Raw genomic sequence first — 17,496 nt, 5'->3', positions numbered from 1 at the left:
AACCTCCCTAACCATCAGTTTCAACTTTTGTAAAAAGGGGTCATGAGTTGTGATTATTTAGGAATATAGTATATGATGGAGGTGTCCTTTTAAACCAACAGAGATAGATGAGAATATTCAATAAATGAAAATGGAATTAATTAACTAGTATTAAAAATAAACAACATAGATCTTTAATACGTCACTGTTTACAAAAATAGAATTCAATTGGATTAAAGAGTAAATGCAGAAAAATAAGATTCTGAAGATATTAAAACATATATATAAGGACATATTTTTTTTTTAAAGGGTCATGAAATATACCTCGCAAGTTTGGTGCATTGATTGAGTGAGGTAATATTTGTAAATATATTTATTACTTGAAAGAGTTTTAGAAATAATAAATATTCCACATTTTTCTTAGTCATCAGTTTAACAGGTGGGTTTTCCTATCCTAAATAAATTAGACTTAGGGTCCCCAGTGGCTCAGTGATAAAGAATCCATTTGCCAATCCAAGAGAAGGGGGTTCAGCCCCTGGGTTGGAAAGATCCCCTGGAAATGGAAATGGCAACCCACTCCAGTATTCCTGTCTAGGAAATCCCACGGACAGAGGAGCTGAGGGCTATAGTCCATGGGGTCGCAAAGAGTTGAGCACGATTTAGTGACTAAATAACGACAACAACAACAGGGTAATACTAAGATTAATTTGGTCTCAGAACAAAGTAGCTGTGTGGTAAAGGAGTTTATTGAATCTATTTCAGATTCTACAGTTTGGATAATTCAGTCGATAATGAATCAGTTCAGTGACCCTTTCTTACTTTCCTAGAATAGAACAGGAGGAAGGGGAGGTTGAGGCTGTAGCACTGACCAGGCTGTAAATGTTGGAAAGAAATTTCTACATTGAGAAACACTGTGAAGTACTAGTTGGTTTTGGCAGCAAACGGGAGAGCTCTGCTAACCCTGGGTTTCAAAACTTGAGCAAAAGTATCCTCAGTAAAAGCCCAAGGCTGTAAGGCCTCTGACTGCTGTTAACCACACACTCATGGCTTCTTACAAGGGGCTGCCCTTTAACCCCATGACATGTGGCACAGATCTACAGTAGGAGATGCTCCTTGGGTTACTCCCACTACTGGGGTAGGTCCCCACACCCTCTCAGGATTAAGGGGTTCCCTTAGGGCAGGGCTGGCTGGAACTGTGGGGCCGATGTAGCAGAGTGTGGCTTTTTTGCTTTGTGATTTTACAGCTGTGTGTGAGGATCATCTGTGGCCCATTGGTGCTGTGCTCCGAGCACACAGCAACTGGGGTGCAATGTTTGTGTACAGAAATGAGAGGCCTTCTTTTTACACTTCTGCCCAAGGGGCTGGCCTGTTTCAGGCTATTATGGGACATTGGAAGGCTTTTCTCAGTTTCTCCCGGTGGATTAGACTCTCTGGTCTGTTTTTCTGAAGCTGGCGGGCAAGAAGGGCAAGATTGTCTATTGCCATGAAGATAACCTGTCATGAAGCGTGGGTTTCCCGTTCTACTGGCTCCTGGCTGTCATGAAGGATTTACTCTGGATGGGGCTGTGTACAATGTGGACAAGTCCCATCACACATCATCCTTTGCTTTGCTTTCTTCTCCTTGATTCTGACTTCGGGAGGAGCCAGACAAACTGGTTGCTGGTGTTTCGTTTTACCAGGCTTTCCAGAGGTTACCCGATTCTTTTTTAGTCTCTCATTGGAGAGTCAGAGTGGGGTACCTGGAAAGCATTGAAATTGATGATGAAGCAACTGAGTTTACTGTCATTTACTGGCTGTGTAATCTTGAATAGGTCATTTTTCCTTTAGTTGTGAAGGGAGAGGGTTGGATTAGATGATCATCCAGTCCATTCATGATGTTGCAGAGCACTGGCTGTGTGCTCAGTGCTGTGCTAAGCTCTGGAAAGGCAGTGATGCCCAGCGTCTCTGCTGTCATGAAGCTGATGGTCTCCTGGGGGGTGCGCACAAGCGACCAGGCAAAATCTGCTCAGTGCAGAAGAGGGAAAGTTTGTGTGTCCTCTGTAGACACACAAAGGACACACACCTCATCTGAGCTCCAGCTCCCTGGAAGAAGGGATGTCTAAGCTGAGAGCTGAAAGATGATCAGGAGTTGGCAAAATTGCACACAGGAGGAAAGGAGGCAAGTTCTTATTTTACTTTTTCACTCTAAATTCCACTTCTGTCCTTTCCATATTGGAAAATTCTTCCTGGTGCTAGTAACGCTTCTGGGTGCTGTTTTGGCCTTTCCAGATTGTTGGAAGTGAGGATGAGGAAGAGTGGGAGACAGAAGGAGGGACACAGAGATTCCTCCATTGGATTCTTTGTATTAGGAAGAAAGTCATAATACTGGTTTAAGCTTGGGTGACCCTGGAGGGCTGGTGGGGATGCTGAAGACGTCAGCTATCTGGAAAGCGGAGCTTGTGGGTTCCAGGTGTCACTCTGATTATGTGACAGTTATCCTTGGGAGTGGAGTTAATCTGCTGGTCTCCTTAGTGGTCCTGGAACAGTGATGGGGAGACGACGGTGTGCCCATCAGGGTTGCCTCCTCCTCCCATCCCTGCACCCACATTCCTGGTTTTTTTCCTTTTTATCCATGTTTGTCCTTCCACACAGTTCACACAGTCCCCATCCTGTGTCCCAGGTCACACTCAGCCAGTACCAGAGAGAAGCCAAGCAGAGTCAGGTGGCCCTTCAGAGAGCGGAGGACAGAGCGGAGCAGAAGGAGGCAGAAGTCGGGGAGCTGCAGAGGCGCTTGCAGGGAATGGAGACGGTAACTGCTGGGGTCTTGCTCTTTAGCACCCATACTCCTGGGCTGGAAGGTGCAGGTGGACTGACTAAGATGGTTGCAGAGACCTTCCTTTTCTGAGTGGTTCCAGAAAAGCGCATTTCACAGCTTTGTTTGGAGTACTGTTTAGCCCTTAAGGAATGGGAAGGTTTTTTTTTTTTTAATCTTTTATTTATGTATTTGGCTGTGCTGGGTCTTAATTGCAACGTGTGGGATCTTTAGTTGTGGCATGCAGGATCTAGTTCCCCAACCAGGTATCGAACCTGGATCTCCTACATTGGGAGCACAGAGTCTTAGCCACTGGGCCACCAGGGAAGTCCCAGAGAAGGTCTTTCTTTATCTAACTTAGCCCTTGGTAACTTGACTTGAACTGATTTCCCTTTTAGGTGGGTTCTGGTAGAGCTGCCCTTTGGCCTTTGAAGACAGTTCTTCAGGAGCCACTCAGCCTAGTTTCCTGGGGATTGGTAGCCAGAGCTGGCAGGTGGACCCAGCTGATGCAGGGCCAGATTCTCCCTTTGGGCAGCTGGGCGACGCTGAGAAGTTTCTATGTGCTGAGGGTGGGAAGGGTTATCCCTGTCAGGGGAGAGAACCCCATCAAACCAGCTTGACCTGCTGCTCCCTGGCAGCTGTCCCAGGCCCCGCAGGGGCTGAGTCGCAGCCCTTGGTGCCCATCTTACCCCGAACACAGACACCGTCACCGTTTCCTCATTGTAGATTTTCTTTCCTTTGGCCCACCAGGAGTATCAGGCCATACTGGCGAAGGTCAGGGAAGGGGAGACAGCCCTGGAGGAACTTCGGAGTAAGAACGTTGACTGCCAAACAGAACAAGAAAAGTAAGGGCCCTGGCTCACCGTGAGGTTGGGGTGTGGGGAGGAGAGGGTGCCAACCTGGGGAGGAAGCTGGTGCTGATGTCAGGTCTTCCAGCTCTGACTCACTGTGTGCCTGCTCGGGGTGGGGCCCTGCCCAGGGAGATACTGTGGGGAGGCTGCCATGTCTGAGGCGCTCATTTTCCAATACCCTGAAGAAAAGGCTTCTGTGGTTGTATGGACAGGGGCAGGCGGGAGCTGGTGAAGTGTCTACCGTTGCGGCATGTCATTCTGAGATTCTGAGGTTGTTACACTGGATGTGTTACTAGATTGCACCACAGCCTACTCCTCCCTAAACAAAGTGTTAGTTGCTCAGTCGTGTCTGACTCTTTGTGACCCCATGGACTGTAGCCCACCAGGCTCCTTTGTCCATGAGATTCTCCAGGCAAGAATACTGGAGTGGGTTGCCATGCCCTTCTCCAGGGGAATCTTCCTGATGCAGGGTTCGAACCCACATCTCTTACATCTCCTGCATTGGCAGATGGGTTCTTTACCACTTGCGCCACCTGGGAAGATCACAAATGGTAAATCAAATTTAACATTAGCATATTGGGGGACTTCCCTGGTGGCCTAGTGGCTAAGACTCCACGCTCCCAATGCAGGGGGCCCAGGTTCAATCCCTGATTGGAGAACTAGATTGCACATTCTGCAACTAAGATTTCACATGCCACAACTAAAGATCCCGCATGCTGCAATGAAGATTGAAGATCCCAAGTGCTGCAACTGAGACTTGATGCAGTCAAATAAATAATTAAAAACCTGGACCTTTCTAAGCTCAACAGATATTACCTGAAGGGCCTTCTAAGTCATTCCAAGATGAACAGACACAATCCTTGCCTTCTTGGACCCCCTCGGTCTGCTAGGGTCATCTTCTCTCCTTTGGGATAACCTTGGTCTAGGCCTGCCTGACATGGTAAATACAGACATCTTATTGTAACCTTCTTTCAGACTTCATAGCAGAATTGCTTTAAATTACTCAGCACTCCCTCACCACTCCTGTGGTGGAGATGCTCACAGGCAGGAGCCTGAGTGGAAGGAGCAGGAGAGATAAAGAAGACCAGATAACCGAGATTTGGGGATGGCAAGTGACAGTTGCACATCAGAAACACTGATTTTCTAAATAAAAGGAGACCAAGGAATAGAGCACTGCAGAGCTGAGGGTGGGAACTTAGAATGTTTGAACTTAGGAAGAGTGAGTTGGGCTCAGATTGCATTGTTCCCCACTCCTAGAGCTGTCCATCTTCTAGCAATGGGCTCTTGTCTGCTTCCTCAGGCAGACCCAGAGAATAATGGGTATCAGCAATTCTTAAATGCCCTGAACGCCTGGGCACTCTCCCCAGCCGCCTGACCTTTGGAGATCTTGACCCAGTTTGCTTAGAAGATGCAAAGGAATCAGCAGTGTCTGGGAGTCAAGAGACTTAGACTTGGGACTTCCCTCGTGGTCCAGTGGTTATGACTTCTCACTCCCAGTGCTCTGCACTGGGCATGGGTTTGATCCCTGGTCAGGGGACTAAAATCCCACATACAGCCCGGCACAGCTGAAAAACAAAACCAAACCAGACTTCTGTGAAGACACGTTAAGGGTCCTCAAATCTTATCTCCCTGTTGGTATAAAATCCCTGCTAACAGCTTGATGGTCTTGGGTATCATAATCCCAGCTTGTACATGAATCTTTCCAGGAATAAGGAGCTCATTAGACATGAGGCAGTCCACTTTCTGACAACTTTAATACTGAGAATGTCTTTCCTATGTTATTAAATAACATAAGAACTGCTACCTTGGTACATCTACCTATTGGCTGTAGTTTTACTGGTGAAACTATCCAGAATGATTTATCCTTTCTAACCTTTCTGAGCCTCAGTTCCCTTGTTTGGACTGGGTGATCTCTAGAGATGCCTCTGATGATGTATGTTCCCACTGCCTCCTCTTTGCAGCAGAGCTGGGGTGGAAGCAAGCACACCTGATTGGAACCCCCTGAGCTCAAGGTCCTTACTGTGATCAGGTGGAGAAAGCATCTTTTCCTCTTACCTCAGCCTTTCGGTCTTAATTCCCAGGGCTGCTAACCTGGAAAAGGAAGTGGCTGGGTTGCGGGAGAAGATCCACCACTTGGATGACATGCTCAAGAGCCAGCAGCGCAAAGTCCGGCAAATGATAGAGCAGGTACGTGGGTGACCCCTGCTCCGGGGGCCACTCTGGGAGTCTCTGCGTTGTGTCTAGCCCTGTTTTCCTGTCAAGCCTACACCTTTATTTACTTATTCTCCCGGGTGTCTTGTCTTATATTCTTGAGTGTCCCATGAAACACTTAAGTCTGCCTATTAAATTAGGGTGATTGGGATTTGCTTTTCTTCCATCTTTCCCCTACTTTTTTTGTCACTTGCCTTGTGGTTTTCCATGGGAAAAGAAGGAAAAGGTTAGTCTTCCTTGCACGTTAAAAAGTGCTGGTAAATGAGTAATCAAGTCCCAATAAACTCATTTATCTGTGTGTAGATTTTCAACCTTTGCACCTCATGATGCATTTTCTGCTTTTCCTTGCCTGAGCTTTCGGTGGTCAGAATGTGCTGTTTTGTGGAATTGTTCCGAGAATTTCAGAGCCCCTAGTTGGGGGGGCATAGCTGTGGCCTCCCAGCTCCATGTGCGCTAGGATTTCTTCCGTCTTGTTCACTGCTGTTTCCCATCGTCTAAAATAGGGACTGTCATATAGTCTGGCATTCAGTATCCCTTTCTTGAACCAATACATCATTTGTGTTTCCCAAAGGCAAATGAAATGGTTTTTGAGCCATTCATTATTTTGGATTATGAGGGTGGTGTTCCCCCTCACCCCCCTCACGCAAATCAGGATAATCAAGCGTTTAATGTTTACTGAAAAGCTAAGGAAGTCACGTGAGAGGTGCAGTACTCTGCCCTTTGTCTCCGCTCGCTCCCCCAGCAGCCGGGCAAAGTTGGATGAGTGTGTCATGAGTCATTTCAGAGTGAGCCCTAGTGTCTCCCCCATCTTTGCAGCTCCAGAATTCAAAAGCTGTGATCCAGTCCAAGGATACCACCATCCAGGAGCTCAAGGAGAAGATTGCCTACCTGGAAGCCGAGGTGTGTGTTCCGGGCAGCCCTGGGAAGGGAACAGACTCTTGAAGAAGAAACTGGACACGGGGAGGGGGAGATTCTGGAGGGGACTTGGTCGTGTCTTGCTGCTGCTCAGAAGTGAGTATTTGAGGTGTTTGGTTGATCTCGAGCTTTTCTGCTGGCTGAACGTTTTCTGAGACTCTTCAGGGACTGCGGGCAATGGTAAGACCTGTCCCCCCTCTGAAGGGATAGTCCTTGTGGTGCCACCCCTGTGCCACAGCAGCATGAAGGCCAGCCCTTCATTCTGATTCTGTGGGCTTAGCAGAGGAGCTGACAGTGGAGCTGAGCCTTGAAGGAGAACACATCCTATAGATGGAGTCTTCTCCATGGCTAAGGTGATGGGCTCGACTGGCTAAGGAATTCTTCTTGGTCTGATGTCCACCGTACTTCAGAGGGCTTCCTGTCCATTGGCTGACTCCCTGAGATTGCTTTGCAGCCATTGTGTGAGGATGACTCAGATAGAGGGGGAGATCAAAAGAAATAGGAGACAGAGTTGTTTATCTCCAGGGAGTCTGCAGTCTAGATTTAGAGATAAAATCCATTAAAAATATACCTAAGGATACTTTATAGAAAAGCATATTAGCAAATGCGAGTAAATATCTCAACAGATTCTAGGAGATTATATGTAGGAAATGTATAGAGGGGGAGTACAGGAGATGATCAGTGTTTAATAGTTATTGAGAGAACACATCCTCAGGGGAGGAGGCTGGAGCAAGTACTGGGAGGAGAGGGCAACCTGGAGTGGTGACGATGAGGGCTTCCTGGTGGTGGCAGGCCCAATGGGGGTGGGGTGACAGCAGCACCCAGAGGTGGAGACCAGGATGAGCTGGTTAAATGTGGCCCACGGCAAACCGGAAGGACCAATTCCAATCTCGTAAACTTGTGTTACAGAATTTAGAGATGCACGACCGGATGGAACACCTGATAGAAAAACAAATCAGTCATGGCAACTTCAGCACCCAGAACCGGGCCAAGACCGAGAACCTGGGCAGGTGAGTGAGTGCACATGGAGCGGGGCCCCAGTAGGAAGTGAAGGAAGGAGGGGCAGAGCCACACGAAATACACCTTTAGTACCAAGGCCAGGACGAGGCTCTTCAAAGTCCAGTTTCGTTCTCTCCGTCTCTCATCTGACCCATTCTCCACCTGAACCACTTTCTAACCAGGTTAGAGTAGAGCCTGATACCACAACCCCAGGGAGGCCCATGAACAACACTAGAGGCATATGAACCCCTAAAATTGGATGCAAAAATTATGACTGTGTAGCAAGGGCATATGGAGCTTCCCAGGTGGTTCAGTGATAAAGAACCCGCCTGCTAATGCAGGAGGTGCAAGGAGACGCAGGTTCGATCCCTGGGTTAAGAAGATCCCCTGGAGTAGGAAATAGAAACCCACTCTAGTATTCTTGCCTGGAAAATTCCATGGACAAAGGAGCTTGGTGGGGGACAGTCTGTGGGGTCACAGAGTCGGATGTGATTGAGCACCCACATACATAGCAAGGGCATATATCTAGGGAGAGGGCTTTTTGTTTCTGAGAGATTCATAGAAAGGTCTAAAACTTTGAAAAAAAAAAATCAGGAATCACAGTCATCCCGCTCCTTAGGTGTTCAGCTGCACCCTCTGTGTTCCCCACCCCTGTCATGAGATAAAAGCACCAGTCCCCTGGCCGCTTAGCACTGACAGTGATGGTTTCAGGACATTAGAACCAAGAGATCAGTGGGCCCTGCAGGGTGGGACCTGGAGGCAAGCCGGAGGGGGGGCTCTGGGAAGGCTGGGCCATGACAGGGCACTCAGCATTTCTGACTTTCTTTTCAGCATCAGGATATCCAAGCCCCCCAGCCCAAAGCCCATGCCTCTCATCCGAGTGGTTGAAACATGAGCCCGAGGAGATGGACGTTGCTGCCGCCTCTGGCCTGCGGAGGAGCCCACCACCCCTGGAGGCCGCCAGCCCTGACTTTGACTTCCCAACTGCTCCCTGGCTGTGCTCAGGCTCGGGCTTCATGGTTCTGTACGCTGGGCAGACAGAGGACTAGCGCCCCTCTGGACACTGTGGCCTCTGAAGGCTGGTACCCTGCCTGCAGGAGCCAGGGCAGTAGCCTTGTTCCCGTAATTACTATTTCTCTCTGTAGCAGAGCCTCCCTTCTGTTGTAGATTGGAGTTCAGCTGCCCCAGAAGCAGGCCCTCCGCGGGTCAGGTCGGGAGAGGTGATGAGATCTGCCCTAGGAGCTGGAGTCCTGGGGGAACAGAGTTCCTTCCATAAACATAGCTCAGTTCTTAACAACAAACTGTTTGTTTTTCTACTTGCTCCACCCTCAGCCCATGCTGAGCAGGGCCTCCTGCAGACAGACTATGGGGCTACCTGTCATCGCCTGGTCAGAGTCAGTGAACCTCAACTTTGACCGGGTGGTCTTGTCTTTGGGGGAGGGGAAATGTCCTTCAAGGCGTAGCTGTGAGCAGAAAGGTTCTGTGAGGCCACGGACAGTTATGGGCAACTTCTCTCTGCTGTGAAGTCTCCCAGAACCTCTTAGGGTTTCCCCCTAAGTGGAGGTGCAAGATACACCTCATTCTTCTTGACTCAGAGCCTAAAAACTGTTTTCACTGGGTTACATCAATCTCAGCGAAGAAACTCTTCTGGTATTTATTTTGCTAAGTTATTGGTGTTTTTCCTTCCATCTCACAACTGATTTAATCCCAGAGTTCTGCAGTCTTCTCTTGCGGTGTTTGGATTTACTTGACAGAGGGAAAGGAGCATTTTCAACGGACTCATCGATTTCAGAATGACGTTATAAGTCTTTTCCTCTCTTTCCTCTACCTGCTGCCTTTCCCTTCCTCCTCCAAACCTCAGGAAGGCAAGAATATTTACCCTGAGGCCATCAGGGTTTGCATGTCTGTTGTTTGGGGGAAGACAGCAGTCAGGAGGGATTGAATCCCTCTCTTAACCCTGCTGTGCCCTGGTGCTCCACCATCAGTTTGTTATCCCGGCTCTGAATGAACCTGTCACTCGTCTGTGTTTTCTTTAGGGCTCTTCCTGCAGCTTTAAGAAGGAGTTAAGCAGCAGAATGTGGTACTCTAGGACACAGAAAAAATGAAAAATAAACATAAAGTCTCTTTAGGTTCTACTTGGCTCAAAACCAGAAGCCTTAAGTCTGTGGTTTCTGTGCGTTGGGGCTGAGCTCCCATGCTAGCTTTGTTCATTGTGGTGTTCTGGTGTTCTTCACACCATTCCCGTTTGTACAATGAGGGGGTTGCACCAGATAATTTCCATGGGTCCTTCCAGTTCTGATACTCTTTCCCATGGCATATTCTTTGTATGGTGAGTTTAATAAATTATGTTAATGTGTCTCTTTGAGCTCCTGGTGTGGTTTCTTTTCACTTTTCGGGGAGGATGAAAGAACATAATTCTAATGCTTCTTGCAGGTGGGCCCCCTGTTGCCCATATCTGGAAGGTGTGGAGACATCCCCAGTACTATGATTTGGGGACTTAGAGGCATTCAGAGGAGTTAGAGTGCCTCTGTTAAGCAGCTCAGCTCCATGGTCTGAGTCCTTGCTGTAGGAGGTAGCCCCTAACTTTTGCTCTGACCCGTCTGGGGTGGTGGCCTTGTGGGATCCCTAAGCTTGGCCAGTTGGAAAAGAGCTGCTTGCAGACAGAGGTCTCATGATTATTCAGAGATTTACTGATCTCAAAACTTAGAGATTTATTTGCAGACAGAGGTCCTGTGATTACTTAGAGTTTTACCAATCTCAAAACAGAGATTTACCAATCAGCACTGGAGAGAGGTGACTAACGCCACATCCTTCGCAGAAATGAAAAGCTGACTGCAGCTGTTTGAGGCTTTAGGTTTTGGCATCCCTAGGTATTGCATTCAGTTAATCCAATGATCATCTTTTTCTTTCTGCCAAAAAAATGTAGCTGACTGCAGGGTCCAATGGGGACATAGCTAAATTTACAGGAATCTTCCCTGTGCCAAAGGAACTAGAAACCCCCTTCGTCTCTGGCCCCAATTCCTCTCTCGGTCCCTTTCTCCTTCAGTCAGAAAAGTGTAATCTTTTCCCCTTGTGACTTTTCTTCCCTCTTTGCTTCTCAGCTAATTCACATTCAGCCTTCAGAATGCACTGGAAACCTCCTTCCATTCCAGACCTGGGTTTGTCTTTGAGCAGTCTGAGTTCTCTTCCTTCTTTGGCCGTCTTGCCTGGCATGGGTGTATCTAGACTGTGCTTGTTTTCAGAATATTAAGAGGGTGGAAGCAGGGTGGGGTCGCCTAAGGTGCCAGGATGACTTGCAGAGCTGGAAGAAGATGGAGTGAGGAAGAAGATGGAGTGAGTGAGCCCGCCATACAGGAAAGAGAAGCTCTGGACTGAACCTCAAGGACTTGGTGAGACAAGCAGAGATTAGACTTGCAGATAATGAAATGGCCTGGAAATGTTCTGGGGAATAGAACTAGACAGAGCTCTAACGGGAGTTCCCTGGTGGTTTGGTGCTTAGGACTCTGTGTTTTCACTGCCATGGGCCTGGGTTCAATCCCTGGTTGGGGAATTAAGATCCCGCAAGCTACACACCATGTCTGGAAAAAAGAAAAGAGAGCTCCAAGAGATTCCTGGGACCAAAAAGTACTTCTGGTGTACATTTCCCCAAGTTCAGTTGTACCACTGCCAAAAGGAACAGGGGCTAAGGAGGTTCTATGGGAAGAGAAATAGGCAAGGGAAAGATAGTTTATATGCTGGCAGCCTTTTCAATTAGAGATGGAGAATGGGGACTGGAGAACGGGTAGAGGCCCAGGCCTGAGAAAGGGCGTGGTGAGAAGCTGCTCCTGACTTCAGCAGCCTGTTTATTGCCTGTGTTATGTCATGTGTAAGCCACTCCTCTGTGCTCCCTGAATGTGTTGTAGACAGAAGATTGAGTCTGACTCTCTGGGATCTTTGCCATGATGGCCTGTTTCTTTGAGCTGGGTGCTGAGAGCTGCCCGGACACGCAGCCGTCATCAGCAGCACCCTGTAAACTGGGAGCATCATCCCAACATGGGAAAAGCTTGGAAGAGTGCTCCCTGCCTCCTGAATAACTGCCCCTGTCTTCCCACCTCCTTATTTGTCCCCTCCCTGGGTAGAAAAAAGCCTGATCGGGACCTGGTATTTCAACCAAATGGTGTATTGGGCCTTTTTTTTTTAAACTAAGTACCTGAAACCAAAAATTGATTGACTTATCATCTCTGTTTTAAAAAACTTTGCATTATGAAATGTTCGACGATGTCACCTGGAAAGATGCTTTGACATGAGGTGGCTTAAAGCGACTTAACTTGACTGAGGAGGGTAATACTGTGTCTCTAATCAGCGCTTTGATGTGTGTTGCTGGTTTTTGTGGAGCCTCTGCTAATCCCCTGGGCTCCCTCGTTCCTCAGAGCCAAGCGTTGCGGAGCGCAGGCCTGAGTTTGTTCAGGCTCTGACCCAACAGCAGATGTTCGCCTAGGGCCCTTGGCCTCTTTTCCATGCTTCGATTTAGGACTCTAGCTTTGCAAAGAGAAATCATTTCATATCTTCCCTGTCCCAGTTCTAAGCACCATGGCCTTGAAACTCAAAAGTTGGAGACCTAAATATTCTCTTGCTCCCCTTTCTCCAAGGAAAATCCTTATCCAGGCTAAAGCTAAAGAAGATCTTTTTTTTTTTTTTTCCAAAAGGTGAGAAATTTCTAGCTCTGTGTGCTCTTACAGGTTGGCAGTGAGACCTACACTTTGAACTCTCAAATGTGTGGGCCTTTTCTCCTGGAATCTCTCTTCCTCTGGAGCCCTCTGGGACATGGGCTTGAGGATAGATGATGGCAGGATAATTAATTTCCTGACCGGGTGTTGGTCTCCAAGTCTTAGACCTCAGGACCTCACAAGCTGAGGGGAAGGAAGTCATTTGTCCTCATGACTTTATCTATCAATTCAGTGCTGATTACGCATCTCACATTTCCTCCCTCTCACTAGTATTCCAGGCCAGACTCGTGCATGTCTGCAGGAGTTGGGGCACCCTTATGTCTGTTTTATATCTATTTCTATGTGTTCGAACTGGCCTGCTGTGTAAAATATATAATTATGGAGGAAAATCAGAAAAATACTAATATTTAGGAAAAATATTAGTTTTTATAATAATTTATTAGTTATAAAATAATGTAACAATAATATAATCAGTTTTTATAATAATTGTTTGGCTGTGTTGAGTCTTAGTGGTGGCACACATGATCTTTATTACACTTTCTTTCATTGTGGTGCATGGACTTGCTAGTTGCGTGCCTGGGCTTACTTGCTTCTCAGCACGTGGGATCTTAGTTTCCTGACCAGGAATGAACCTGCAACCCCTGCATTGCAAGGTGGATTCTGAACCACTGAACCACCAGGAAAAACTCAGTTTTCCACCTGTGTGTCTTCTTTACAACATACACAGACCACTTCACTTGTGGTCACCAAGTGTGTGGGGTTTTCTGCCCCCCACAACAGGCAATTCTTAGCAACCACCAGCTGGGTTTAGCTCAATTCTGATACCATCTACCTGGAGATAAGGTTAAGGGCTAAATTGCAAGAGGCTGCCCCTCCCTAAATCAGATGCCAAAGGTAAGTAGCAGGTCCCTAGCTGGATTTTTGCCTGACTTGACTGGGAACCAGAGATTCCCACAACCCTCTCCTTAGGTTCAATTAATTTGCTAGAGAGACTCACAGAACTCAGGGAAACACCTACTTACCTTTACCAGGTTGTAAAAAGATATAATAAAGGATGCAGATTAATAGCCAGGTGAAGAGATTCATAGGGTGAAGTCTGGGAGGGTCCTGAGTGCAGGAGCTTTTGTTTTTGTGAAGTTGAGGTACATCACCTCCCTAATATAAGGATGTGTTCACATACCTGGAAGTTCTCCGAATCTCATACTGTTGGGATTTTATGGACTCTTCCTCACCTAGGCATGATTAATTATGAATTCCATTTCTAGTTCCTCTCCCCTCTCTGGATAAGTGGGGGATGGAGCTGAGAATTCCAAGTTTCTAATCATGGCTCAGGCTCTCTAGTGACCAGCCCCCAATCAGAAATCCATCCAAAGTCTCCTCATTAGAGCAAAAGATGATCCCAGTACTTTTATCACTCAGGAATTTATGAAGGTGTTAGAAACTCTGTGCCAGGAACACTGGGTCACAGACAAATATGTATGTCTTCTATTGGACAACTAGTCTATAGAGCTGTCTCCTAGGATATATTGTACTTTTTTTTTTGACCACTCCACGTGGTGTATGAGATCTTAGTTCCCTGACCAGGGATCGAACCCATGCCCCAGCATTGGGAGCGTCACGTCCTAACCACTGGACCATCAGGGGAGTCCCTGGATATGTTGTAATTTCAGGGTCAACAGAAATGAAACTGACTTCCTTTGAAACAGACTTCCCTTTTCAACTCTCGTACTTCCTCTTAATAGACAGAATCACTGTCTTCAGTGATTCAAACTAGAAATTTAAAGCCACTTTCGACTCTTATTTCCATTTCTTTATCTCTTATATCTAGTTTGTCAACACGTCCTAATGTTTCCTCTATTGAGAAATATCCCAGACTTTCCCTTTCTCGTGTTTACAGTCTCATTGCACCCATCTCTCTCTTTCTCTCTTTTTTGGTCATGCTGCATGCCATGCAGGATCTTATTGATACTGTATTTCCCTGACCAGGGGTCAAACCTGTGCCCCCTGCATTGGAAACTCAGAGCCTTAACCACTGGACTGCCAGGGAAGTCCCTGTAGCCCATCTCTGTAAGCCTGGATTACCACAGAAACCAGTCCTTACTGGCCCCTCACCTCTAGCCCAACCTACCCCAAATCTACTCTCCTCACCACTGTCATCTGAATTTTTCCCAGGTACTATTTTCATCCTACTAGATGGGTTTATTTAGTCAGGACAAAAGAAGGCTGATGGAAATATGATAGCAGTCTCCAAAGAGATGAAAATCTGTCCCATAGAAGGAGGTGCAGTTTTACTCCATCTAGCTCCAGAGGGCAGAACTCAGACATGTGGGTGGTACCTGCAGGCAGATGGCTAAGAAACAAAAGGATGAGTTGACAATTTGAGTGTCAATGGGACTGTCTTGACAAGTTAGCAAGTTTCCCTACATGCACAAGTATTTTTCCCAATTAGAAAGCAATCTAAAATAACAAATATTCGATACAATATACCAAGAAATGAACTTTATTTGAAGTGTCAGTGATCTATGTGAGAAAAATGACCATATTTTGTTGAGAAATATGGGAAACTTAATGAAGAAAAATTTTCCCAGATGCCAAAGTTAAAATTGTAAAAATGTCATTTCTTCCTTAATTTACTTTTAGGCTTTGTGTAATTATAATGAAAATTCCAATAGAGTCCTTTTAGAATTGGATATAATTATTTTAAAAATTCATCTGGAGTGAAGTAAGCCAGAAGGAAAAACACCAATACAGTATACTAACGCATATATATGGAATTTAGAAAGATGGTAACAATAACCCTGTGTACGAGACAGCAAAAGAGACAGTATTGTATAGAACAGTCTTATGGACTCTGTGGGAGAGGGAGAGGGTGGGAAGATTTGAGAGAATGGCATTGAAACATGTAAAATATCATGTATGAAACGAGATGCCAGTCCAGGTTCGATGCACAATACTGGATGCTTGGGGCTAGTGCACTGGGACAACCCAGAGGGATGGTATGGGGAGGGAGGAGGGTTCAGGATGGGGAACACATGTATACCTGTGGTGGATTCATTTTGATATTTGGCAAAACTAATACAATTATGTAAAGTTTAAAAATTAAATAAAATTAAAAAAAATTCATCTGGAAAAATAAACAGGGGAGATGGCAAAGGAAATTTTGAAGACAGTTTAATTAGGGGATTATTAGCCTTGGGGATACTGAAACATTACATAGCTTACACATCAATTTAACATGCTTGCAAGGCAGAAGTAGACCCAATTTTATAGAAGCATTAAAAAAGGATAAAAGAAGCATTGCAACTCAGTCGGGAAAAGGTATTTGAACAATTGGTTAAGAATTTGAAAAACAAAAAAAGAATTCTAACCTTAAACAGTACACCTGAATAAGTTCTAGGTAAATTAAAGAAATTAAATATTACACCTTAACTGTAGGAAAACTAGAAGAAAATACAACTGAATATCTACTCTGAGAGATCTATTTAGCATTTTAGTATTAAAGGTCAAGAAGGTATATGTCAATTGCGTCTCAGTTAAAAAAACAGAAATAAAGGCCATGAAGAAAAATAATTTAGTTCATAAAAACATAAGAGTTCTAAATTAAAAAACTAAAGAAGGCCAAAATGTGAGGCATTATTAGTGGCAAATATGAAGAGGTAATGTTTTTGTTGATAAGCTCAAACTGATAAAAGTACCAAGATCCTTAGAGATCAACAGTGAGGATTAGAATGGATAATTCATGCAAGAGTTCATATTCTTTTCTCTGCACATACTTATGAGGCTCCTACTCCGTGCCTTGGACTGAGGATTGAGGTAGGGTTACGACAGTGAGCCAGACAAGCACCGTCCTGCCCTTGGAGTCCTTGCATTAGGTGGGTTGCAAATCAGAGAAAATGCAGCTCAATTGGGTTAAGCAATAAAGGATCAGTTTGATTAGCTCAGGTGACTAGAAAGTCCAGAGACTCTTTAGGCTCAAGTGAGCCTTCACAGAACAGTTTGAGGTTTCACCAAGGACCCATCTCCTTCCATTTCTTCTCTCTGCACAAGAGATTTGTGCTTCTTACATTAATAATAGCATAAAATGGGAAACAATGTGTCCAATAAAAAAAGAAATGGACAAGTACCTGCGGATGCAGCCACTCTGGAATATTATGCCTTTACAAGTGGCCTTTATGTCACATCAGGGAACTGTGCTTAGAATGTTAAGTGAAAAAAAGTAGGACACAAAATTTTATGGACACTTATTTCAGCTTTGCAAAAAAAAAAAAAATAAAGTTTCTCCAAAAGGCTAGAAATAAACATACCTTAAACACACCTAACTACTAATCATATTAGTGTTCAGGCAGGATTTATTCTTCTGTTTTTTTTTGTTATCTTCATTCTTCATTTTCCAAATTTTCTATAGGGTTCAGCCTTCCCTTTCCAGTAAGGCTGTGTTCCCACGCTGCCTTCCATTCATGCCAGGATCATTACTCCCTTGTACATTTGCTGGTGTTATTTCCTTCATGAGAAATGCCTTCCTTTTTTGACCTCTTAATCCATTAAATATTTATGGTAATTGATACAAGGGTATTGTGCAGTTTATGGAGTATAATGTCCATGAGAGCACTATGTGAAGTGTTTTACGGATGTTAATTGTTATTGTTAGGAGAAAAAAAGAGAAGAGGAAGAAAAGGAAGAGAAAAAACTATTATTTAGACAATATTGTTCTGGGTGCTAGGGGAGGGCAGGATGGAAAAACATAGAACATTCTGCAGTCCTCCAGAAGCTTAGGATCTTATCAGATGGGAAAGGGGGGGGGGCGGAAATACCATGTTGTGGAACAGAAATGGATAGAAATAGATAATTGAACATGTGAAATGCAGATATGAGATAGGCAGTCAATGCTATAAGAGAAAAACAGAGAAGAAGGGTTGGAGGAGGCAGAGCTAGAACCAGACCCTGGGGGTTTGGGGACAGGAAGGTTCAAGGAGGAAGGACACAAGGAAAGCTTGAGTTGGAAATAAATGAGCCATGTGGGAGGGTGGTGAGCCTGGCTGAAGAT

General features: G+C 45.6%; 1 protein-coding gene across 5 annotated transcripts in view; it reads left to right on the top strand.

Moving 5' to 3' along the window:
• TUFT1 (tuftelin 1) overlaps positions 1 to 10,111 on the top strand; it is a 50,317-nt gene extending 40,206 nt beyond the window's left edge. For all 5 annotated transcript variants that reach the window (XM_005894960.3, XM_005894961.3, XM_070367086.1 and 2 more), the window contains 6 exons: positions 2,639 to 2,767; positions 3,521 to 3,615; positions 5,703 to 5,808; positions 6,649 to 6,732; positions 7,657 to 7,757; positions 8,578 to 10,111. In XM_005894960.3, the coding sequence (XP_005895022.2) occupies positions 2,639 to 2,767; positions 3,521 to 3,615; positions 5,703 to 5,808; positions 6,649 to 6,732; positions 7,657 to 7,757; positions 8,578 to 8,641 (579 nt within the window). In that variant the 3' untranslated portion in view covers positions 8,642 to 10,111. The remainder of the gene's footprint in view (positions 1 to 2,638; positions 2,768 to 3,520; positions 3,616 to 5,702; positions 5,809 to 6,648; positions 6,733 to 7,656; positions 7,758 to 8,577) is intronic.
• Positions 10,112 to 17,496: the final 7,385 nt, after the last annotated feature.

Source organism: Bos mutus, chromosome 3, assembly GCF_027580195.1.
Source record: "Bos mutus isolate GX-2022 chromosome 3, NWIPB_WYAK_1.1, whole genome shotgun sequence".
NCBI classification, from domain to species: domain Eukaryota; kingdom Metazoa; phylum Chordata; class Mammalia; order Artiodactyla; family Bovidae; genus Bos; species Bos mutus.
Note: the sequence above shows the minus strand (reverse complement) of the source record. Positions and strands in the feature narration are given on the sequence as shown.